This window comes from Strix uralensis, chromosome 6 (genome assembly GCF_047716275.1).
Source record: "Strix uralensis isolate ZFMK-TIS-50842 chromosome 6, bStrUra1, whole genome shotgun sequence".
Classification (NCBI taxonomy): Eukaryota; Metazoa; Chordata; class Aves; order Strigiformes; family Strigidae; genus Strix; species Strix uralensis.
Genome location: NC_133977.1, coordinates 8,126,186 through 8,150,249, shown reverse-complemented (window position 1 = coordinate 8,150,249; position 24,064 = coordinate 8,126,186). Strand labels below are relative to the sequence as shown.

The 24,064-nt window shown below is 36.7% G+C and overlaps 1 protein-coding gene across 4 annotated transcripts in view; it reads left to right on the top strand.

The window, feature by feature from the left end:
• NCKAP1 (NCK associated protein 1) overlaps window positions 1–20,550 on the top strand; it is a 61,260-nt gene extending 40,710 nt beyond the window's left edge. For all 4 annotated transcript variants that reach the window (XM_074872650.1, XM_074872648.1, XM_074872647.1 and 1 more), the window contains 11 exons: window positions 543–761; window positions 1,108–1,238; window positions 1,634–1,731; window positions 5,652–5,745; window positions 6,477–6,559; window positions 7,026–7,106; window positions 10,346–10,439; window positions 12,041–12,157; window positions 15,980–16,089; window positions 18,784–18,873; window positions 19,491–20,550. In XM_074872650.1, the coding sequence (XP_074728751.1) occupies window positions 543–761; window positions 1,108–1,238; window positions 1,634–1,731; window positions 5,652–5,745; window positions 6,477–6,559; window positions 7,026–7,106; window positions 10,346–10,439; window positions 12,041–12,157; window positions 15,980–16,089; window positions 18,784–18,873; window positions 19,491–19,607 (1,234 nt within the window). In that variant the 3' untranslated portion in view covers window positions 19,608–20,550. The remainder of the gene's footprint in view (window positions 1–542; window positions 762–1,107; window positions 1,239–1,633; window positions 1,732–5,651; window positions 5,746–6,476; window positions 6,560–7,025; window positions 7,107–10,345; window positions 10,440–12,040; window positions 12,158–15,979; window positions 16,090–18,783; window positions 18,874–19,490) is intronic.
• Window positions 20,551–24,064: the final 3,514 nt, after the last annotated feature.

Below are 24,064 nucleotides of genomic sequence, written 5' to 3'. Positions count from 1 at the left end.
AGCAACACAAGATAGGAGTTTGGCTTTGAATATTTTCAATTCAGAATTATAGCTATATGATTTCTTAACAGATATTTCATACTAAAACTATGGCAGCAACTTTGGTCAAAGAATTTTTGCCTTAGTGAATATGCTTTGAACACTTTAATACATCATTGCTCTTGCATTTCCCAGAAGTTTTGTGTTTTAAGACTTTAAGGTTAATTTATTTATCAAAGTAGTTGTAATGTAAGTTTTCTACATTGTGGATTGCCCTTATATTTGGGTTGGGGAATCTTTATTTTAAAAATGCTTGGTGACTATTTTTAGCCTCATGAAATTTTTGCTGGAACCATGAATACAGTTGTCTTTGGCATCTAGAACTATTTTTTAAAAGTGCTGGTTGTAGTATGAGCATTGATTAGTTTTATACTTGCAGATTGGAGAAGCAGTCAGGTAAAAGCTTTGAATATAAAACAATTTTTATAGCTGCATCTTTGTGTCTGTTTAATTTTAGTAATAAATGCAATTTATTTGTTTCTATTTATTTTTGTTTCTAAAAGGTCAATTGTTGGAATGACTATGTATAATCAAGCAACACAAGAGATTGCAAAGCCTTCAGAGCTGTTAACCAGCGTAAGAGCCTATATGACAGTACTCCAGTCAATAGAAAATTATGTACAGATTGACATTACACGAGTATTTAACAATGTTCTGCTTCAGCAAACCCAGCATTTAGATAGCCACGGTGAGCCAACCATTACCAGCCTGTACACAAATTGGTAAGTAATTATATGAACGCTTGTTGCAAGTTTTTTGCAATTTTTTTATTTAATTAAAAATCTGGAATTGAAGAAGTGGAGTTGTTTTGAAACTTTCTTAAGTTCCCAACTTCACAAGTTTACTTCTTCCAGTACCTGTTAAAATCACTTTAAGGTTTGCTTATTGTGAAATTCACTTTTTATGGGGGGGAATATGTAGAGTAAGATACAGGTATCAGTTGAACCATGAAAGTAAAACTTTAGTCTATAGGCTTTGCTGTCCCTTGTCACACAAGCATGTTTCATTTGCGTAGAGTATCTATGAACATGTGTCTTTTCATCTAAAACCTTTTCTCTTTCTGATAAGGTATTTGGAAACCTTGCTACGGCAAGTCAGCAATGGTCACATAGCCTATTTTCCAGCCATGAAGGCATTTGTGAATTTGCCTACAGAAAATGAATTGACATTTAATGCTGAGGAATACTCTGACATATCAGGTAAACTTTGATGTTCCTACTGGATGTTTGTGAGGGATAGTTATTGCTTGAGCAGTTGGAAAAACAGCAACTCTTAGAGTGTTCTATTACAGCCAGCATTTGTTAACCTTCAGTAGTGTTGTAAGTAGTTTTTATTGTGCTGTCTCTGTCTTGAGAGAGCTCACTTTTCCTATTTTTTGGTCAAAGTAGCATTGATGCATTTAAGCTACAGAGATAGCTGTGTGATATGTTGGTGACTGCCACTTCAGTTCTATTATGACACAAGTTCTTATATCTAAAATTCTACTTTGTGATAAAATATTTTTGCAAATAAAACACCATTGCGCTAGACGTGATGGGCATCAAATAACTGAAGAAGGAATGTTTGAAGTAGAACAGTTTGTTTTATTCCTCAGAAATGAGAGCCCTTTCTGAACTTCTGGGACCATATGGCATGAAGTTCCTAAGTGAAAGTCTGATGTGGCACATTTCTTCACAGGTTGCTGAGCTTAAGGTAACCTTGGGAAACTGGTGGGTGGGAAGGCGGGTAGCATTCTGTTTAAGCTTCCTTTAGGATTTAATAGCTGTGCTTCTGCATGCCATCTTTTGAAACAACTGCATCAAACAAACTGATAAAGCTGTGAATATTACTTTGTAGTACTTTTGCACATGTGGTACGTGTGTATCCCACATTCTTCAGCAGCTGAACGGGCAGGACTTTATGTAGGCTTTGTTGATTTCTATGTTAGATACCCTAAGATAGGAGTCAAGTCAAGTCATTTTTATCATCAATGAGAAGAGAAATGTTTTTTGAGATCTCCAGGTGCTTGCAAAGGGCTTACCCAAGTCCGTTGACTCTCAAAACTTACCATGAAAATCTCAAATGTATCTTAGTCTTCTATAAGGACTTGCTTTCTTTACTGTGTGTGTTAGCATCTATTGTTCAGTTTACACGGATGGGAGACTTCAGGTCTGTCTTCTTTCTTAGTTTCCCTCATTTTTAGACATATCTTTCCCTCTGGCTGAATAGTACCGATTTATTATAAATGTCTGTATTCTGATAAATAAACCTGATACCTACAGCAACACAAACAAACAATAAAGTTGGTGTGGTGAAAAAAATTGGAAATATGGGCATATCAGGGAAGCTAGTTGCACTGGGTGCCTGTGTAAATAATTCTTTGGGGAAAGAGGTTTTAATATATTAAATAACATGTATTACTTTCCCAGGATAGTCATACTATTAAAATTTCACTAATTGGCACATATTTGCTTTTCAATGACATAGTCTTTTAGTGGCATTTCCAAATTTAATTACAAGTTATTACATGTCATCATTTTCAATTTATTTAACCACTAATTACAATAAGGAGTGTTTTGTAACTATTCATGCATGTTATGTTTTTAAAAACGCACATTAATACTTAAGAGATCTAAGAACTTCTCATTCTTTTTCCAACAACAATTTATTATTATTAGCATACCAGGCCTTTAAAAGCAATATATCCTATGTTGCAGTTTCAGAGATCTTGTTCTCTCTGTAAACATTGTGAATTTCAGTGCTGCTTTGTTGCTAGGATATATGATGCCCTAAAAGATTTGAAGTTTTCATTTCACTTTGCAAACAGCTTGATTTCACATTTATTAGGCTTTAAATCTACAAATTCATATGCATAAAAAACCCTAGTTTTTTAAAAAATTACTAAATCCAGTGTAAAAATACATTCAATGTCACAGCTTAAGGAGAGGGCTTGCTCATGCTTTCCAAGCTGCTGCAAGAGCATGCAGCAACCCTGATCTGACTGACCAGCCAGATTCCTTATGCCCATTCCAATTTTTGAGTTTTGGGATGAGACTTTCCAGGTGAGAATGGTGTGATTTTAAGGTTAAATTCTGTAACTCCTGGCTATGGACAAAGGGACATTTGTCACATTCCAAGTAAAATGTGAAGCCATTGGGCAGATGTTGGTTGGTTGCTGCTGTGTATTTGTCCACTTCCTGGGGAGTTGTCAGACTTCCTCAAAATCAGCATAATTGATACTGTATCTCTGTGTATTTTTTTTTTCAAAGCAACTTTAAATTGTCACTGAGATTTGTTGTTTTCTAATACTAAGGATAAGCAGATCATGATGGAGATCCACATGCACATGACCACATATTTGGAGGAAAAAAATAAAGTAATAAAATGTTCATCTCTTTGGCTGGGATGCAGTTGGCTTAGCAGGAGAGCACTGAGAAACATCTGTGTTTGGGGAAAGGAAGCAACAAGAGGATAGAATGGGGAATTTATTAAGAGTGGGGTTCAACACGCTTGCTTTGCTTCCCGCAGTGGGACCAGGTGTTGGGATTACATCTGAAGTTTAAGACTGCGGCAAGGAGGGGAAGTTTGCCTCATTTAAGTAACTATTTGAACTGTATTCCAGCCTGTTCCTTTTAAATCTTAAACTAATATGCTGGTTATTTTTTGTAAAGCTGAAAGCTTGACTCAATAACAATGTGCGTGGGCTATTGCCTTCAATCTTGCATTCTGGAGAGCTTTGAAGGATTTAAATTAAAATGTCACACATCTGCCAAGTTCTGATACATCGTTTGGTTTAAAATGCCCATCTTCATTTCAGTGCAAACCAGTCTTGCTTTGGCTTTCAGCATAGAAGTACATCTTGTGTGTCTGCGTGTGCACACGTGCACACATTCTTGAAGGTGATTAGTTTGCTACTTCTTGTATAGTTTTTCTTTCCTTCCTTCTCACTGAAGATAAGAACGAAAGTGGGAGAACTGGATAGATTATGGGTAGACTTGAGCTTATGGAAATAGCATGACCATGACACAGACTAATTGAATCTGAGAGGTCTAAGCTGTTGGACAGATCTGCTTTGTACAGACTACTTGTCCAGGAGGTGGGAGTAAATACAGACCGCTGTTTATTTCATAGCAGCAAAATAGTTTCAGTTGTGCTGTTTTTCTTCTCCTCCTGTGGTCACAGGAATAATTACTCTGAAATTTAATTTCCCTGCTTGCCAGTTGCTGTGTTATGCCCTGTTTTCAGCATGGGTTGAAGAGAAGTAAAATAAAACTATTAAAGCAGTTAGCAGAACTATCAAAGGTCAAATGTTCTTGAATCCTTAGCAGTAGGTTCCTGCAGGTATGTCTCTTCTTAGAATTTATATTATATATCTTAAATAATGTTCCAGGCTTATAGTGGCCTACATGTTTGAATAGTAGTTTTTCCTGCTCCCTCCTCATTGCTCATTTCGGTTGTGCTGCCTGGTAATTAAGATGGATTGGAATGCATCCACTTGAAAAATAAACTATTAATAACCAACTTTGGAAGACCGCCCCCAATACAGAATATATTGTTTTCTTCCTCCATCTTTCATTTCTTTTCTATCTCGATATTGTTTAGTGTATAAAAAGCCCTAAATTAAGTCATCTTTAAAAGAAAGGAAACACTTTCTTCATTTAATGTTCAGAAGCACACAAGATATCTAAATTTTCTTAGCCGCTGGTTGTTCTCTACCTAAAGAGAAATAATCATATTTTACATTTCTGAAATAGGGTACTTAGCACTCAAACTGCAAAAATATTTTTTGTAAGAATAAAGTACCTGTTTCTTGCTTGAAGAGAGTTTAAAAATACTGCCTGGCACAACATAAGTTTCTCAGCTAGCAAGAAACCCTTTTTGGATATGACATTTTATGGATGTGATTATGCAATCTCTGTAATTTAAACTTAAATCGGATACATATTTGAAGAATGATTTCAGGAAAGTTATTATGTTTACCCTAATGCTACAAACTGCATGTATGAGAGCTGTTACGCGTTAGAAACAGACACACATTTTCTTTTGGTCGAACTGAAATGAAAAATATTGCACTTGAGTTTAACTGTTTCAGGACTTGAATTAATGTCTGTGTTTTTATTTTATATTACAATGGAAGAAAATTTCAGGGAAACTGCACCAAGATTTAATAATCTGACTCTTAGACCCTTCGTTCCATTTACTAACATTAAATTTCTAATCCTTGCAGCATAACTAGTGAAAGGAGCAACCCAAAAGAATGGATTACTTTGTGAATCTGCATTTTTATTGATACACGTATACTTTTCTTATAAAAAGCTGACTAGCACAAGGAGCTATTGTCTGGTTTTACTGAGTTTCATTCCCTTGTTTTAAGAAGTTGTACTCATTGTTGACTATAAAAATTGTGTTCCAAGGGGTATCTAATCCTCTGCTTTTTGATTCAGAGCCTGCTTTTGTTGTAGAGTAGTGCTTGACAATGATACTGGTATTGTTGTCCCATTAAGAACACAGTGGTACATCTGTATTCCATGAGTTTAGTTGCCTTTCTGCCAGACTGAAATATCCTAAACCATGCATTTATCCTGTTAACATACTGAAATCTATAGGTGACCTGAATCTTTGCTTCTTTTTAGAAACTTGTGGTGGAGAATGTTGAGGTTCTAACACAAATGAGGACCAGTTTCGACAAGCCAGACCAGATGGCAGCGCTCTTTAAAAGATTATCATGTGGGTAACTAACAAGGTCCTACTAAAGATACAGAATTGTTTTTTAGCTTTGTCTTTTTAAAGAAAATGAGAAAAATTAATTTCTCTGTATTAAGTATACAGAAGCAGCAAAATGCATGTGGGCTCAGATAAACTGATGCATCTTTTCAAAATTTTCCAGTATTCTCATGTACAGACAAAATGAGATTTTAGTGTTAATTAGTGCACAGGAACTATAGTAGTGATGAGCTTCGAGCATCTTTTCAGGGATGATAACATAGCTATAACAGCAGTAATCTGCAAACTGAGTGCATAGCTGCAGATTACAAATCACAGGCTTTTTTGACAAATGTTTCTGATTTGATTCCATTGCCGTGTTAATTATTGCAGTCCTTGGGCGGATCTTTACGTGTAATTAACATAATTATTTTTTAAAAATAATTATTATAAAGAGACATTTTTGGCCTCAAGAAAACGCAGAAGTAGTGTTAGCGTCCAGTATTGTCAGCTGTGTGTAACGGGGGTTCATTCCATGAAGTGGTTAACAGGATAGTCTTCTGAAAATCCCATTGTCAACTCAGCTATAAAAACCTGCTTAAGCACTGTTTATTTGGGCTCTTTTAAGGAATGCCACTGTTTTGGTCCCTTGTGTTTTTTCTGTATTTCGTTAAATGTTTTCTTCTCTTTTTTGAAGAGTTGAGCTTGCAAGCATCAACAGGTTCTTGTTCACTGTTGTTCTCGTTTCTCTTCAGCTGTTGACAGTGTTTTGAAGAGAATGACGATTATTGGTGTTATCTTGTCTTTTCGGTCGTTGGCACAGGAAGCACTTAGAGATGTAAGAAACAACTGAATATGTTCTGAATAATTCTCATTGTATTTAATTTAATGGAACAGTAGGGTATTTGACGCTTCACTAGGAATGTTGACTCTTAAAAGGTTGGCATGTGGGTAAAATGGCAATACTCAGTCATAACTGAACTTTGAATTGCAAGTTGGGGGTGGAGGAATCTACTTCTTGAGTACTGCTCAGAGAAATGTTACATTAAAACATAAAGGTTTTTGAGCATGCCTCAATGTTTCCTGTGTTTAGTACATTTTAAAAGTTTTCATTTCACTTTGTTAGCAAACAGCTTGATTTTGCATTATTAGGCTTTAATGTCTTAAATCTACAAACAAATTTATATGCATAAAATAAAAACTTAATTTAAAAAAATAAGATTGTTAAAATAATGGTAGTGTCTAATTGATCATTAACATCGGAAGTATATTTTTCTTATTTTGTATGTGTTTGTGTCTCTTAGGTCTTATCCTACCACATTCCTTTCCTTGTAAGTTCCATCGAGGACTTTAAAGATCACATTCCAAGAGAGACTGACATGAAGGTAATGTTTTGCCCAAGGGGTGATGGAGTAATTTTTGGAGCTTACTGAAAATACGTAAGGGGAAAGACTCTCGTGCTTAGTGTGAAAAATCCAGAAAAAAGAACACCCTTTTTTCCAAAGAGCTAAGTAGTTGTGTATCTGCAGCCTCCTAATGTTCCGGAAAAAAAAGACAACCAACTGATAGGATAAGCACCAGTCTCTATCTGCCTGTAATCATATTTGAGAACTCTCATGGAAAGAATTAAGAGCAAGATTTTTCAAGTGTTAAAATATGACTAAGTGATAAAGGGAAGAATACTGAGCTGCTTCATAGTGTGAACAGTGTAACTGGTAAAACTAAATGTTTCAAGGACGCTGCTTACATGGTTGGATCTCTGTGCATGTAATAGCTACAAGTCTGATTTTTGACCTTCTCTTCTGGAAGTCACTGGAGTAATTTGTAGTCACTCGTATAATTGGATGGCAAAAAAAGCTGTCTACTGCTAAATAAAACCATGCTGAGTATAGTTCTGTGGCTCATGCCACATAGTACCACCTAGTACTGAAGGGCAACGAAGCTGGTGCAGGGTCTGGAGCACAGGTCTTATGACGAGTGGCTGAGGAAACTGGGGGGGTTTAGTCTGGAGAAGAGGAGGCTGAGGGGAGACCTCATCGCCCTCTACAACTACCTGAAAGGAGGCTGCAGAGAGCTGGGGATGAGTCTCTTTAACCAAGTAACAAGCGATAGGACAAGAGGTAATGGCCTCAAGTTGCACCAGGGAACATTTAGACTGGATATTAGGAAGCATTTCTTTCCAGAACGGGTTGTTGGGCGTTGGAATGGGCTGCCCAGGGAGGTGGTGGAGTCCCCATTGCTGGAGGTGTTTAAGAGTAGGGTCAACATAGCGCTGAGGGATATGGTGTAGTTGGGAACTGTCAGTGCTAGGTTAACGGTTGGACTAGATGATCTTCAAGGCTTCTTCCAGCCTAGATGATTCTGTGATTCTGTGATAGTTGCCTCTGCTTCATGTAATATTTGGCTGTTGGCCTTCTTTGGGTCTGCTCTAGTTCTACTGTGATTCTTAAATATACCGAATTTGTGTGTGGTTTTTTTCTAGTTCAAAGTGTCTGAAATAAATTCTGAAAGCTGTTGTACCATCCACCATGCTGGTGTTGTCATGATACCAACCATAGATGTCGCATCTGGTGGTGTGGCGTGATGCTATGTAGGCTTGTTTGAGAGTACGTAGCTTGCCTATATAATGTTGGAGGACTGTGCATGGATGAGCCAAACCTGTGTAGTCTTCCCTATAGTGCCTACTGGGAATGCTGGGAGCTCTGATGTGCTACCCTGTAACTCTGCCAGAGCTTTGTCTTGAAAACAACTTGTTGGAAGGGCTAGAACTGTGCTGTGAGCCTGCTAACAATTAAGTCCTGTGGATAATCAGCAGCTCATTGTCTGAGCTTTCTCCTGGCCTTGTCACATACAGCAGTGCAATTTTAAGCAACAAAGGCTTCTTTTAGGACAATAAGGCAGCCTTTTTTTTTTTTTTTAAATGAAGGCATGCCAACAGACAGTTCTTTACAAGGCTTTGTACGATGGATTGGGATATTTGCCCAATTGGGCATATTTTAGGATATAATAACATAGTAATTTCCTTTGTACTGAATTTACCAAGCAAAGCATAAATAACTTTAAAGCTGTTGATTAAATAAATAGTTGTTATGCAATGTTATTTTTATTTTAGTACCCCTAAAACTTATGATATGGGGTGACTGGCAAAATGAGGATTTATAGAATCATAGAATGGTTTTGGTTGAAAGGGACCTTAAAGATCATCTAGTTCCCACCCCCCTGCCACGGGCAGGGACACCTTCCACTAGACCAGGTTGCTCAAAGCCCCGTCCAACCTGGCCTTGAACCCTGCCAGGGAGGGGGCAGCCACAGCTCCTCTGGGCAACCTGTGCCAGTGCCTCACCACCCTCACACTGAAGAATTTCTTCCTTATATTTAATCCAAATCTGCCCTCTTTCAGTTTAAAACTGTTACCCCTCATCCTATCCCTACACTCCCTGATAGAGTTCCTCCCCACCTTTCCTGTGGACTCCCTTTACGTGCTGGAAGGCTGCTATAAGGTGTCCCCTTTGTTCTCCTTTTATTTGGTTATTTTTTTATATTAATTGTTAGGATGTCTATACAGGCTTTTAGAAACAGGCTTGCATTTGTTCCACTGTTGCTCCTTAGCCAGTTTGTTGTGAACCAGCTCCCATCCAGATACTCTGTAATTCTTTTAATGCAGGACTGTATTCAAGCTAATATTGTATGTCCTGCTGACAGCATAGTACTGTGCAAACATCGTATGCTTTTCATATCAGAACTTGCCCTGGGGTAGCCAGGCTGGAGCACATCAATGAGGGTAGTCTGCACAATATCCCCTATGTGTAGCTGACCAACTATATGTGAGAATTTATGGGCAAAGTGTAAAACTTCTCAAATACTAATGGCAATGCAACATGTTGCTAGAGTTTCCCAGAGTCCTTTGCATTTGGTATAAACTTGCTTTTGCAGAGATTTATCTGAACTACAGCTTCAGATACTTTGTCCAAAATGTAAACTAGGGAAAAAGAAAAGAACTGTGGTGAAGGTTTGGTGATGGCAATAAAAGATACAGCCTGGGACAGGCTGGAAAATGGAATACATTTCAAGATGCTCTTAGTTCCTCCAAGTGTTAGGGCCACTTAGAGTCTAATTCTTGGCACTTGGAATCACTGGACATTGAATCTGTATCAAATTTGAATGTTGTAAGATTCTGCTTTACTCTCGTGTTTCACTAGATGGTAACTTGGCTTTTGTCTAAAATGCTATATTTGCAGATGTTTGTTAGCTGATACTTTTAGATTTGGTAGAGAAAAATCTGTTAATTTCTTTTGAACAGTGAGGAAAGATGTAGAAAGAACTGATTGGAAGTCAGGATGTTTGCTTTGGAGGTAATGTAGAAAAATATACAAGCTTTGTTTGACCTGACAAAAAGTAATTATAATCTAGCACACAAAGTACTGACCAGCTGTTCAATGTAGGTTAGAAACCAACAAAAACCTAGAGTCTCTTTATCTTGTTTTAGCCAAGTCTCTGGAATTCCTTCGTGCTCAAACTCCGATGTGAACATTTTAAACATGACAGCAAAACTGTGCTTTATCATGTTTACACAAAAAGCAATCAATGTTGTCTTTTTTGTCATTATCTTTCTTTTGGTCCTCAGGTGGCCATGAATGTATATGAACTGTCATCAGCTGCTGGATTGCCTTGTGAGATTGATCCTGCCTTGGTCGTAGCACTGTCTTCCCAAAAATCAGGTAGGAAGTTACAACTTAGAAAATGTAAGTGTTTAAAATAAAAAGGGGGGGGGGGGGGGGGCAAAAAAATGAATGCAGCTATGCATGGAAGTGTTTAAAGTGCTAGGAAGAGACTTTTATATCTTGTGTCCTTTGTATTCCTTCGATGAACTCTGTAAATGGCGTAAGAACATGAATTATTAGTGCCTGCTGCCTACTAATGTGTTATCTTGAGAATCTTTTCCACCACATATGAATGAACTTGTTGACCTAGAAAAGAATACCGAGTAGATGTTGAAAGAGTTTAATAGCTAATGGTGAAAACTGCTGTAATTCCAGGACAATGAAAATAGGACTCGATTGTGAACAATTACAGGCATGATCAGTTCTGTGGTGCAGATCTGTAACAAATCTGTGTCTTGTAAGCAGGCATTAGGAGCTGAAATGCCAGCTGAATGCACTTCAGGAATTTCAGAACACTGTGATACTGGTGTGTTATACAAGTGTTAACACGGAGCTTACAAGGGGAAACACTGTAAAATAAGCATCTTAATGTTCTGACATGTATAGTGCTTCCTCTTGTTTTAAAGAACCACCGTCTTAAGCTTCTCAGTTCTGTTTACTCTGGCGGGTTTGAAGGCATGAATTAAGACTCTTAAGTGCTTTTTGACAGTCTTCAACTTTTTTCCCTATCTTCCTTACTGAGCACTTTATTGCTTTTTTCCCCTGTGTGTAATGGAGAGTTAATGTTATAATCGGATTGTGAATATTTTAAATGCTAAGTTGTTTTTTCTTGCTTTAATAATAGTTATTTTGGGAGGGGAAATGACAGCTAATTCCAGGGGGCATTTTAATATTCAAACTTAAGTATCAAGCAGAAAAAAAAAGTGCATTTGTCTTATACACATTATACGTATAATACATGTAGGTATATCTTTAGAAGATGGGTAGTATCTGAAGTGGCATTTTAAATGGATTATTTTCATTGTGGTGCACCTGTGAAATGTTTAAGCTGGCTGAACAAGACAGGAAATTTCTGTCTCTTTCATGATTGGTTAGGATCTTGTATTTTGATTCTTACCTTTGCAGTTTGAAGTATTTTGTTTGTAGTAATTCAGTTTGTACAGATGTAAGTACTGTATTTCACCAACTGCTGACTTCTTTTAAACTACTCTTATGCTAATGTGTGGTGATGTGCTGTGTTCAGAAACACGGGGTTTTAGTGTGAATTGCGGTGAGTGCACATCACGTGCTCCTTTACCAAAGGGAGAGAGCAGGAGAAGCTCTCCTCACCTCAGAGCAATAACTGGATTTACACCAGCATGTAGAAATACTGTTCTGCTCAGCATATTAAAGTCTTAGTAACTAAATGGTTAGAAGTGATAGGGTAGCAGTGACTTGCCTTCATTCTTGTAGATAACAAACTGGACATTTTGAAGCTCCACCCTGTGTCTTTTGGCAAGACTGACATATTCCTCCTTTCGTAATAAAGACATTGAGTTTGTTGTTGCTGGGTTTAAATTTCAGTTTGGTCAAACATTTTATATTCTAAACTACCTGCAGTTGAAATGAAGTATTTGAAGATGACTTCTTTAATTAAAGAGCTTTGGTTTTGTTTTTAGAAAACATTAGTCCAGAAGAAGAATATAAAATTGCTTGCCTTCTCATGGTCTTCGTGGCAGTCTCCTTGCCGACTTTGGCTAGTAATGTGATGTCTCAGTACAGTCCCGCTATTGAAGGTAATGTGGAGTCAGCTGAATATTTGCTGTGAATGCTTTCTTCATAATAGTCCTGGTAGTTTCTTGAATACTTTCGCTTTAAATATTTATTTACATTTTGTAAGTGAACAAAATTTTAAAAACAGCTGTAATCCAGGAAAGTTCTTCTGAAAGCATTTCTTTAACTCTTGTTTAAGATAACTTTCTATGAAAAATGAGTCTTCTACTTGAGATTTTTAAGAACAGTCCAGATACTGTAGGGGGCAATCTCGTCCTAATATGTGGAATTGCTAGAGCATATATTCTACATTAATTAGTGTGAGACTTATTATATAATAATATAGCTATTTTAGTAATTTTACATTGGCTTTGGGCCACTCATACAAGGTGTCTTTCCTATATTTAACATGCTGTTCATATTACTAAGCGTAAAATTTTGAAAACAGAATCTGAAAGGTGTAAGCTGTGAACAGAATTATATCCTACGCAGTAGTTCAACTTATTCAAAAAAAAAAAAAAATCTTTGCCTCAAGGAAATTCTTTGCATGTAATCCACAAAAAAATAGTTCTCTTTCAGACAAAATTAAGTTGAAAAAAAAAAACAAACAACTGACCAAACTGTTCCAACACACACAAAAGTCACCTTTCAGCTGTTCAAGCTATTTCCTTTGTGATGTGCAGCATGACTCGCATAAAAGACTATGTTTATTCTGCATTCTTTTACTGGGTACAGCGTGTGTTTTCTGTTTTTTTTCTCTTAAAGTTGCATTATTTTTAATCTGGTCAAAATTTAACTCACAAAGAATGTCTAAACTGACTTCTCAAAATTTCAAGTACTAGGAAAAGACCAAAAATTCTGAAAGCCTTCTGTGTCACTGTAGTATGCAGATCACGTTTTTTGAGAGACCAGAGATGGTTGTTTTAAACCGTGTTAATTAACATTTCCTTCAGTTTTGAGAGATGAAGGATTTGTTAACTCTAGTTTAATTTTAAACAGATAGTGTAGCCTTTTGCCAGTTGTGAAAAAGTTGGATAAATCTGTGACGTCATGAGTAGAACTTGAACATTAATTTGAAAAGTTACGAATTTCCAAGTTAACAACTTTTTCTGATGGATAGGGAGAACAATCTGTAACCTGCAGAGTTGTTTCCTGTTATCTCCATTGATAGTGTTTCTGTGGCTTTTTGCAAGCTTTTTTAAAGTCCTGATGGCTGAATGAAAATCTCAGAATGTAGGCAAGAGCCGGGAATATCAAATGTGATAGGTGAAGGGCATGGGTAGAAAATTGCTTGTTAAAGGACAATTATGTTGGTACTGTTAACTCAGTCCAAATGAACTTGCTTATGTGTGTTTAAGAGCACATCTCTTAAATATTACTTGTTTATAGTTTTGTAAAAGAAACCTTCTGGAAGCACTTTCTGCTACCAGTTTCTCCTTTGAAAGCATCTTACCTACTGTAGAGTCTCAAAACTTGGACTACTTGCCAGGGGCATATTACTAAAATTTTTTAACAGTGTTTATATTTTCACATTCACCCCTCTGTAAATTTATTTCTAAGAGTGTGAGTCAGGCTAGCTAGAGGTTCTCCAGCAGGTTAGAGCTCATGCAGGTTTGCCTTCCTCAAACTCCCCTCTCTTCCAAGAACTCAGTCCTCAGGGTCTTAGCAGGTTGAAACAACAGATAATTCTATCTTCTGCCTGTTTTATATTATGTAGCTTAAATATTCCAATTTCTGTGATTTTATTTACATTCAGTAACTTAATATGAAGTCAGACAAAGCCTGATTCAAAGTGGGTTCTTAAAGTAAGTATAGTTAATAAGATCTCATAAAACTGTGACTGGAGAGAAGTTACATCTAGAACTCAAATAAGCCCATATTAGGAGTTGCTACTGATTTTATGAGATGTGGCCTCTGTATTATGTAATTCTTTACTGAGTGGGCTCTTTTTTATTGAGAGGAAAAGAGTCTGGCAAAAGGAGTATATAAAATATGTTCATTCTACAAAAATAACTGAACAAACAGAATAGACCTTGTCAGTCCTACCTTCCTTGCGTAATTACTTTTTCCTGTGTTCTGCCCTTATTGTAGAACATCTGGCTTTAGACACTTAATATAGATGCTATTTCCAGAATGAGAACTTAATAAATGCTGCTTTTTGTGAAGTAAATTCCCTGGACAAATCCTGAATTTATCCATCAACAAGTTACAGATTTGAAGGAGTTTCAGCTTGCTAATCTGGCAGGACATACCTCCCAAATACAGACAGTTCTTGGACAGCTTTAGCAATGTCTGCATTCTCTCTGCCTACTTCCAGATCTAGCCTGTTTCTTCCACTAGCTCCAGATAAAGGCTCAGGCTCTAGCAGACCTCTACTTTTGTTCCCAGTACAAAATCTGAACTGCTAGTCAAATATCGGGCTAGAGGACTAATTTGTCATCTAGAGGCTAGAATAGAACACTAGTCTGCAAGAGACATAGCCTTTTCTAAATACTTGAAACCTGTCACAGGTTGGAAGACAACAATTCATCAGCTGAATTCCCTTGCTTATGCTTTTTCTACAGTCTTTGAGACATAAAAATGAAGTCACTTCAAAAATATCAAGCCACCTCAAAAACAAATATAAACTTCAGTCAGCAGAATTAAGCAGAACAGATGTTCTTGACTGATGTTCAAGGAAAGCGGTGATCTGTTCTTTTTTCAGACTAGCATATTCATGCAGCAATATTTCATTAAAAAATAGGAGGCTGGGTAGGAGTATCCACTCAGGGGGAGCCTGCTGGTGGAGATCCACAGGGATCTTTGCTGGGACCTACTAGTCAGCATATTCATAGACCACACAGAAGGAGGGTGAAGAATGAGGTGAGAAAATTTTTGTGTCATGTGAAGTTAGTTATTGATATTAGAGGAGTAAAGAGCTGCAGATAGATATTATGACATTTAGTAAATTGTGCAATAAAATGATAGATAAAATTAATTTTACGTAAGTAATAAAGTGTGTGTGGGGGTAAATTAATTTTTCTCATGTGGAGAGATGGGGTCTAGCTGACTTTGCTATTCAGGCATCATCTTGGAGTTATTAAATGACTGAATGAAAAAATGAGCTCAGTGCTTGGCAACGGCCAAAACGAATTGTTAAGAATCAGTAGTGTTTGCGTGCTTGTATGTTTCTTAACTCCTTCAAACACCTCCTCCTTTTCATATGCTGGCACTTTCCCAAGATATTTGCCAAGGTGTCTATTAATTTCGTTTTAAAGTTCTGATTTGACTTAATTTGCCTAGAGATATCAGGCTTACTGAGGAGCAGTTCTTCCACTGTCTTTGAAAATTGGTGTCATTTAATCACCTTCCAGGCCTCTGAAGCCTGGGTGGATTTTAGGCATGCTGTTATGTACAGCAATTAGCAATTTGACAGTCGGTTTGTTCTTGAGTTCCTGTAGCTGTCTTGAGTCAGTGCTGTCTGGGAATGACAACTTGTTCATTTACACAGAGGGGCGAAAAATAGCCAGTTAGCTTGAAAAAATCCTGCTTGCACGTGTCTTTTTAGGCTAGTCTAGTGGTAATACTCTCAAGTTATGTAGAAGGCAAATAAACTTCCAGTATATTATTTTTCCTTGTTTTTAAAAGCCACGGGGATTTTCATCAGCTTGTTGTGACCATTACAGCATCCAGAAGGGAGATTTGTACTTTCCTGATACCAAGTTCAAAGCAGCGGTACTTTGCTCTTGTGTGAGATGCTGCTAAAAGTTAATCTTTCGTTGTGACAACTCTTTGGTGATATTTTCCAAAAATTACTGTCATCTTCAAACAGGATGCTGAGGTAACTTACATACATTTTTGTTTAGGGCATTGCAACAACATTCATTGCTTGGCAAAAGCTATCAACCAGATTGCTGCAGCTTTATTTACCATCCACAAGGGAAGCATTGAAGACCGTCTTAAAGAATTTTTGGCCGTATGTATAACTTCATTTCTAAAGCTAGCTCCTCTAAAAAGAGGGGGACTTTAACCCCCTAATGCCCCTCAGTCCATTTTTATACACAGTCTAGCTTGCACAGTGCTGTCATTAAACTAACAATGTGTTTGTCATTGCAAGTGTTACCTTTACTCATGGCTGATTGTCACTGTAATCTTAACCACAAGGGCATACTATAAAGATTTAGATTCGTATGAATGAGTATTGATTAACCAACATTTATTCCAGTAGCAATATTGCTTTATAATGCTTGTAATGTCACTTATTTTCCTGTAGTGATAGATTGCAGAGAAACTAAAGTTATTGTATAATACTGTGTTGATTTTGATAAGGAGAAAATCAGGTGTGGGTAAGTTATTTTTTGAAGTCTAGCAATAGGTTAAAATTCGCATCTTAACAGGAAAAATACCTATTAGCTTCAGGAAGTATTTTCAGATTCAGGTGGAAAATGTAATATTAATTTGGGATGCAACGCAATTGATTTCAGAAAAATCTGATTTTGGGGCACAAGAGAGAAAAGCATATTGTTAATACAAGTCTATATGTAGATTAAATTTAGTAGTAGTCCTTTAGCAATAGTCAGCTATATGTGATGTTGAAAAGTAACAGTAGCAAATCAATACAAGTGTCATAATTTTTTTTCCAGTATAATCGTTAGCATGTTAGCACATACCATCTCTTACGTTGTGTGGCCTATGACTGGAAAAAGAAATGTACAATGCATATAAAATCAAGATTCTGTCTAGCAGACCTTTTCCCATGATGTGTTGGACTCTAGTTTATTTTACTTTTTCAAAGAAGGTAACTCCAGAGTGGCTTTTGAGTTGTACCTTTTGACATGCCTGCCCTTCTTAAGCAGTAACTGTCTGATAGCAGTATGTTACACGGATATTTGAGGAGAGGAATTTTTATGCTTCAGAGTAGGTTGAAGATCAAAGCTTCTGAAACCCTTAGTGATTCTTAGAAAAAAATTGAAAGCCCTTAGGTGGTGGTGATGCATTTTAAATACATTTTGGTGTGCTGCTCGAGTAGAAGTAGAATTTTTAAAGTGTCTCTTAATTAGCTGATACTTGAAGGGAAACTAAAGGCTAAAACGGCAGCTTCACTTTCATTTTTAAAAATTACCACTGATCTTGAGTGATTCTTGATTTTTGCTGTTTGGCCTTGAAATATGAAAAAATACCTCTTCTCCCCCCCTTATTTTAGGTGCCTATTAGCATCTAAACTTATAGAGGTGGGATAATGATAACTTTCTGTAACTACAAGTCCACAGAAACAATTTTTCTTTCCCATCCCCCCTTCTTAAAAGGATCTTCCATTTCTGGAAGTTCATTTCATTTTGTAAAACAAAAAAAACCTTTGGCCATTGACCTTGTCTAATGCAACTGCTGGCTGTAAAAGATGAAAGAGAAATGGTTGTGTCAAGTTGCATACATTTGACAAGTGAAGGAAACCAGTATAGTTTCATGTGATAAAAACCACTTCTGGTATGAGGTTTGCATTTTTTCAGTGTTTACGAACTGGTTTCATACCACTGCTTTTACTGCACGGACTGACTTGACGGTTCAGATATTTTGATAATCTTTCTTTTCTAACACCTTTTATGTATCATTTAATGTTAGTCTGAAAGAATAACATTTCTCTTAAGAAGAAAATGTACTGCTGGAGATGATCTGCTTTCCTGTCAGAGTTAATTAAATACAGAAAAAACTTACTAGGTTATTTAACACTGATAAGTATGTGCTACGGTTATTTTGAAGTATGCACGTTCACTCTATATTACAAATTGATTAATGACAGAATTTGTTCAAGAGGAATCTTGATTTAAAGTTTTAAATTAGTTTAGATTTTAAAGTTAGCATTTTAAGTTAAAATCCATTTCTGGTAAACATGTGGTTTAGGCACATTGCCATTGCTTGGTGCGAGGGCATAAATGATTGTATATCAAAAAGCTGAAAAGAGTTGTTTTTCAAATTTCTGTAAAGCATGAAAACGTGGGTTATCAATGCATCTGCAAATTCAGTATTTTACTGTATTCTGTCATCCTGAGCTTGTAAATACTTAAGTATGTGTTACAAGTTTCTAGGATATCTCTTAAAACTAGTATTGTAGGGTTGCTTATGGTCTGATAAAATATTATTCATTTACATTTAGGATGAGATTTCTTCAATTAAAAACATAGTTTAAGAAGTAAAACTTATTTGTCCTTCTATTGCAAAATGGGTATAACTTCAAACAATGAAAACTCCAATCACTTTAAAACTGACCAAAGTGCAGCAAGTTTATATGCATTTTGGGAGGGACAGAGAAAGTGAAGTCTTGATCCCATGGAAGTTCTGTCATTAATTTCAGTAAGCTTTATAATGGTCAACTACTGATTACAACCAAAAGTTCTCTGCAATAAATTAGTTCACTTTTCTTATTAAAATAGCACATAATGGCTTATTAAACACTGCTAGAAATAAACAAAAATGGCTCATTGAGACTAAAGCCTGGTGATGGTCCGTGTGTTCAGCATTGCTTACTTTCCTTTGTAGTTATTAGTACACTGCAGTGTCTGTTGGCTAGGGCATTGATTTCTTCAGAGAGGTTGTGTGTGTGTGCCTGGATAGCAAAATAGCAAAAGTTAATCAGTGCGTTATTTATTGATTTGAAATACTCATTTTTATGTAGCTTGCATCGTCTAGTCTACTGAAGATTGGCCAGGAGACGGACAAAACTACTACAAGGAACAGAGAATCTGTTTACCTACTACTAGACATGGTAAGCTTTTGTTTATTTTATGTGTTACTGACTTAAGGAATAGGCTCCACATTGCGTCGTTCAACAAGGGGGGTTTGGCTGTCACCTCGTGTGTTGTAACAGCTCATCAACCAGTGGCAATAATTTTTTATGTCATTCTTCCTGGCATTCTAATGTCGGAAATTAATCTTTTTCATTTCCCCAACACACGCACACGCATTTTTACCATTGTCCTTTGTTTCCTAGAACATTGTATCACATTGTTCAGATCATTTTCATTGATCATTTAGTACATAAAATAATAAAATGAAATTTCACATTAAAGAAGCACTGTTCAGAGTGTGGAGAGGAAATCTCTGCTCAGAGGTTTTCCTTTCAGTGTTCTGTATCTTTTGGAAGTGGCAGGAGTACTATATGAATATATATATATATGAAAACTAAATGACTAGCTTTGAGAAGTGATGTGTTTACAGCAATGTGTTTCTCCCAAGCATTTAAACTTTGTGTTATTTCTTTTTGCTGTGAAGTGTGTGAGTGGTGTTGTGGGTGCAAACCAGCAGTATTTCCATGAAATAGATTATCAGCAGCAGGGAGTAGAAAGTGTTCTGCAAAAACCTTGTGTTCCTGGTATTTTTCAGATTGTGCAGGAGTCTCCATTCCTGACAATGGATCTCTTGGAGTCTTGTTTCCCTTACGTCTTGCTGAGAAATGCATACCATGCTGTCTACAAACAAAGTGTTACATCCTCTGCCTAACTATCTACTTACTGGAGATAAGACATAGCACGCATCTATGTGGCCTCAGTTTTATCTGTAAACTGTGGAGCTATTTTACTTTATGGCCTGATGAACAGTTTTGTGGATTATAAACTTTTTCCATAAAGTTGTATTTCTGATCAGTGGTTTCTTAATATGGTTGTACTACAATATAAGCTTGGTTGATTTTAGGTTGCACATTCATGGAAACTATTTTTTCTCATTTCTTTTTTTTTTTTTGTTACTTTAGAGCATCAGTTATGTTTAAAAAATACTACTTCTGCTATATGTTTTTTGATATTGATCATGCAAAACAAAAATTGCTTGTTTATTTCCCAGAAGAAAAATGTATTTAGTGATTATTTTAGATAGTGTAGCTTTCATCTGTGTGTAAATTATTTCATATAGGGAGAGTTATAATCTTGTACCTATTGTTCTTATTGAAAACAAATATTGGATGTGCATTTCTGTGAAGTAATTACAGCATTTCTAGTTTTATTTTGAAACATTCACGAATCTACGTACTATGACACTATCTAACATTAAAAATGTTATAGGACTGCTTATCCTTCAGACGGAGATCCTCTCCTGATACTCTAAACAACAGCAAGTGGTGTTGTTTGTATAAAGCATAGTGGAAATTTTTTTTAAACTAACTTCTGTGGTGCCCTGTTGGCATTAACACTACCATTGTACCCTGCTGTATAATAAACATTCTTACACATTTATCACATGTTGATAAAATGTTAGCCCTTAACCACTTTTTATATGTTTTAAATTTTTGAAATTCAAGTGTACCTTCCATAACATACAATAAACACTAGACTGTATTATCTGTAGGTGAATTATTTTTAATATAAATGTTATCCTAGTATTTTAAGCTTAAACTGTGCTGTTGTGCATTGATTTACATCTCACAGTTCATTAAATATCAATCCTTAGAGCTTTTATGTGAAGACTTCTTTTAATCCTTCACCTTTTGGCTTCTGCAATAGTGAATCTTGTAAAAAGTCGGAAGAAGGAATTAAAAACAATGTAAAAAGTGCCAGTTTAGTGCCATTATCCTTTAAATCTTGATTTTACATAATAAAGCAAGAAAAGCATTTATATAGTATGTAGCAATGCCAGTTGTACCCATAGAAATAAGTGTATTGTTAAAGTATAAAACTTGAAATAATAATAAAACAGGAGAGTGTTGCTAAAACCGTAACATCAGCCATTACTGAGACAGATGTATAATAGGCCTTTTTTATCAATGGTGCAAATTGGCGTGCAGGATAGCATTGGCTCATTTAGCCTGAAAGCTGACCAGATGGTTGTGCTCTTTAATCCATAGCATATAAAAGCTATGTGTTTCTCAACAGGCTCTGGACATTGTATAGAGCCCCTGTTCTTGATGCAACTTCTGTGCGTGCTGGTAACTTTTTCTATTATGAAAGAGCTGTTGTGTGCTCAGTTACAATAGCTTCCTCTGTCCAGAGGAAAAAAGGACTGGAATAAAATTGTCCTAAGGAAGTAAGACAGTACATCTATATTTTTCCTAATTACGCATTTTATGTTATAACCATGGAACTGTTTTTAAATTGATAATTTAGTACCATAACGAATAAGTTTGTTCATAAAGAGGTTAGGTCGAATGCAAGACTGAAGAGTTTTATTCTGTATTATTTATAATCTGATATGTTCAAATGTCTTGATTTTAATTAAGATTTTGATTGTAATGTAGCCTTTTGTGGAAAAATAATGCCTATTTTCAAGACTGACGCTTGAAAAACTCAAGTTTAAGAAATAACCTATTTTGTGTCTTCAATCTTTTTAAGTACAAATAATTATATTTGGTCGTCTACCTCGGATCCCTGTCAGCTTTCCACTGTCTTGAGGTGTTACTGAACTCAGCCTAGAAAATAGGTAATTCCTGACAAATAGATAACGAGTGCAATATTTCTGCAAGAAGCTGTTTCTGATGCAGTCGCATTAGATTTTGTTGTGAACCTTTTAGACTCGGTGGTTTCTGTGGGAGCCCTCCCATGATTGTGCTGTGCTGTCTGGTGTGCAAACGCCTGAGATGGTGCCTTTGTAACTACCCTTCCTGCGGGAACTCCAGGCAAGCTCAGAACCAAACCAAAGAACGGGAAAATTGGGGAAGAATTGTATGGACTCATCCATGTATTGGTTGGATTTTGGAGGGGTTCTGAGTGGGGGGGTGGGAGGGTGTCTGCTTTGCTCTTCCATCCTGTATTTCTATTATTTCTGGTTTCAGCTGAGCTACCACAAAGCTATTCAGGGTTCAGCCTGCTGTGGAAGGCAGAGCACATCAACTACAGGCCTCAAGGCCACCTGTGTCTGTGTAGTACATGGGCAGTAGTAAGCCTGTCGAACAGAGTTTGGGGGAGAAGAAGGTAGAGAGAGAATTATTCCTCTGGAGCAGGCCGCGCCATGTCCACAGCTTAGTAAGTTCAGCTGTTGACATGGTATATTGAGTCACCTCAGGTGGCTTTTTGTGCATTTCCAGAAGTGTTTGTAATTCCTGGCGCATGAAGCACAGACGGCTGAGCTGGTCCCATATGGAGCCGGTTTGGATCAAATATCTGATTTGCGGGGGAGGGCTCTGCCTCATGTGAGAGAGAGAGCATGGAAGAAGAATGTCCTGTTGCTGCCCAGAAAACGATTTTTTTTAAATTTAAAAATTGTGTCTATCAGGACAAAAGATTACCTTTGAAAAGAATGGCTACTGTTAAACCTTTTTTGCTGTAGCAATCTGTTTTCTAGATAGGAAAAGGAATTGGTAACCTAGCTGACACTTGGAGTATAGTTCTGATGCACGGGAGAATGGCATTCTCCCCAGATGATGTTGAAATTGAGGCTGGTGATTTAAGGAAAGATATGAGCCTTCTTCAGCAGGTCATCATGGGCTTGTATGACTTCAGAGCTTATTCATTCCATATTCAAGAATTCTTGACGATAAGTAAATATGCCTTGCCTCTAACCTGTATTTTTGCCAAAACCTTCCCTGGTCCTGGGAATTGAGCATTGTGATTCATACTAAAGGGTGAACTCTCAGTTACTTACCAGTAACTATTATAAATTCTGTATGTACGGGTACGTCTGAACTAATGCTGTAACATTTTTTTAGGTGAATCGCTCCGTCAAGCTGAACCAAACTCAAAGCTAGGTTTATAGGTGTGGCCAATTACCCTGTTGAATCAATAAAAGAGTTTTTTAGACATAGGCTTCAAATTGTTTTCATATTCAAATTCAAGCATCTTTTAACTCCATAATACATTTTGGATACTGTAGAAGTAATTTATTGTAGTTGGATTCACTACTAAACTTGGCTGATAAATTATGGACTGAATGAATACAGGGAAAACTGCTTTCATTTCAGTCCTTGTGGCTACCCTGAGTCAGACATGGCTAGCTGTGCAAAGCAACGTAATTTAAATGACAACTACACACATTTGATTTAGTGTCATGGGTGAGGACCAGTTTTCAGTGTTGTCAAATAACCAGTTTCCAAAAATACTCAAGTTCTACCCATTTTTTTCTGTAAGAACAATTTTTGAGTCATTTTTATGATAAAGAAAAATCTTCCCCTGAAATGACCAAAGCTTATTTGAATTGACCATTCCTTTTCTGCTTTTGCTGTTTGTCATGTTATAAAGTCTGAATATTTGTACTAACACAAAACAAAATCAAACTGCCCCCCTGACCTGTGTCCAAAACTGTATCTAATTTGCTATTAGTCATGCTGTTTCTAGTACTGCTAGGTCAAAACGACCTGCTCACTGGATGTAGTGTCAGTGTGTCTTACACAATTCAGTAATAGAAAATGTTGGCATTAAAGTCAGAATGAAAAGCGTATGTTGAGCTTAGCGTAAAGCAAGGGGATTTGAATAGTTTCTTGTGTAGACTTCGAGCTATTGCCTTGTTCATGATAAGAAGTGCCTTCTCACAAATGATGAAGGTAAACAATAAAAAATAATACTGACACCTGTGCAAGTACAGATGCAAGCTGCAAAGTTATTACGGCTGAATGTTTAAAGCCCTGATGCTAGTAAATCCAGTTCATTGTCCATTAGCAACATAATTTCAGATCTTGTCAGGACTCTCTTCAGGTTGCGATTGGAAGATGGGGAAGGCATTATCGCAGAAAACCTCCAAAATCTTTTGCTCTTGCCCTCCCTTCCCTTGTCTTTAGCCTGTGAGTTTGGCTAAAATGGAGGAAATCCAATGGGCAGCCAGTGCAGAGAACAGAAGCCTTGCATTTGGCAAGAGCAGTATTACTTCTAAATGCAAATTAAATTATAATCTTTTTCATAACAGCAAGGACACAATGGCAACAACAATGAAACCATTCCTTGCATGGGCACACAAAGGAAAGACAAGTAAAGCTAAGAATGCACTGTAAATTAACCTTATGCTAATTGTGGTGATACAAAAGAGGAATGAAAAGAAAG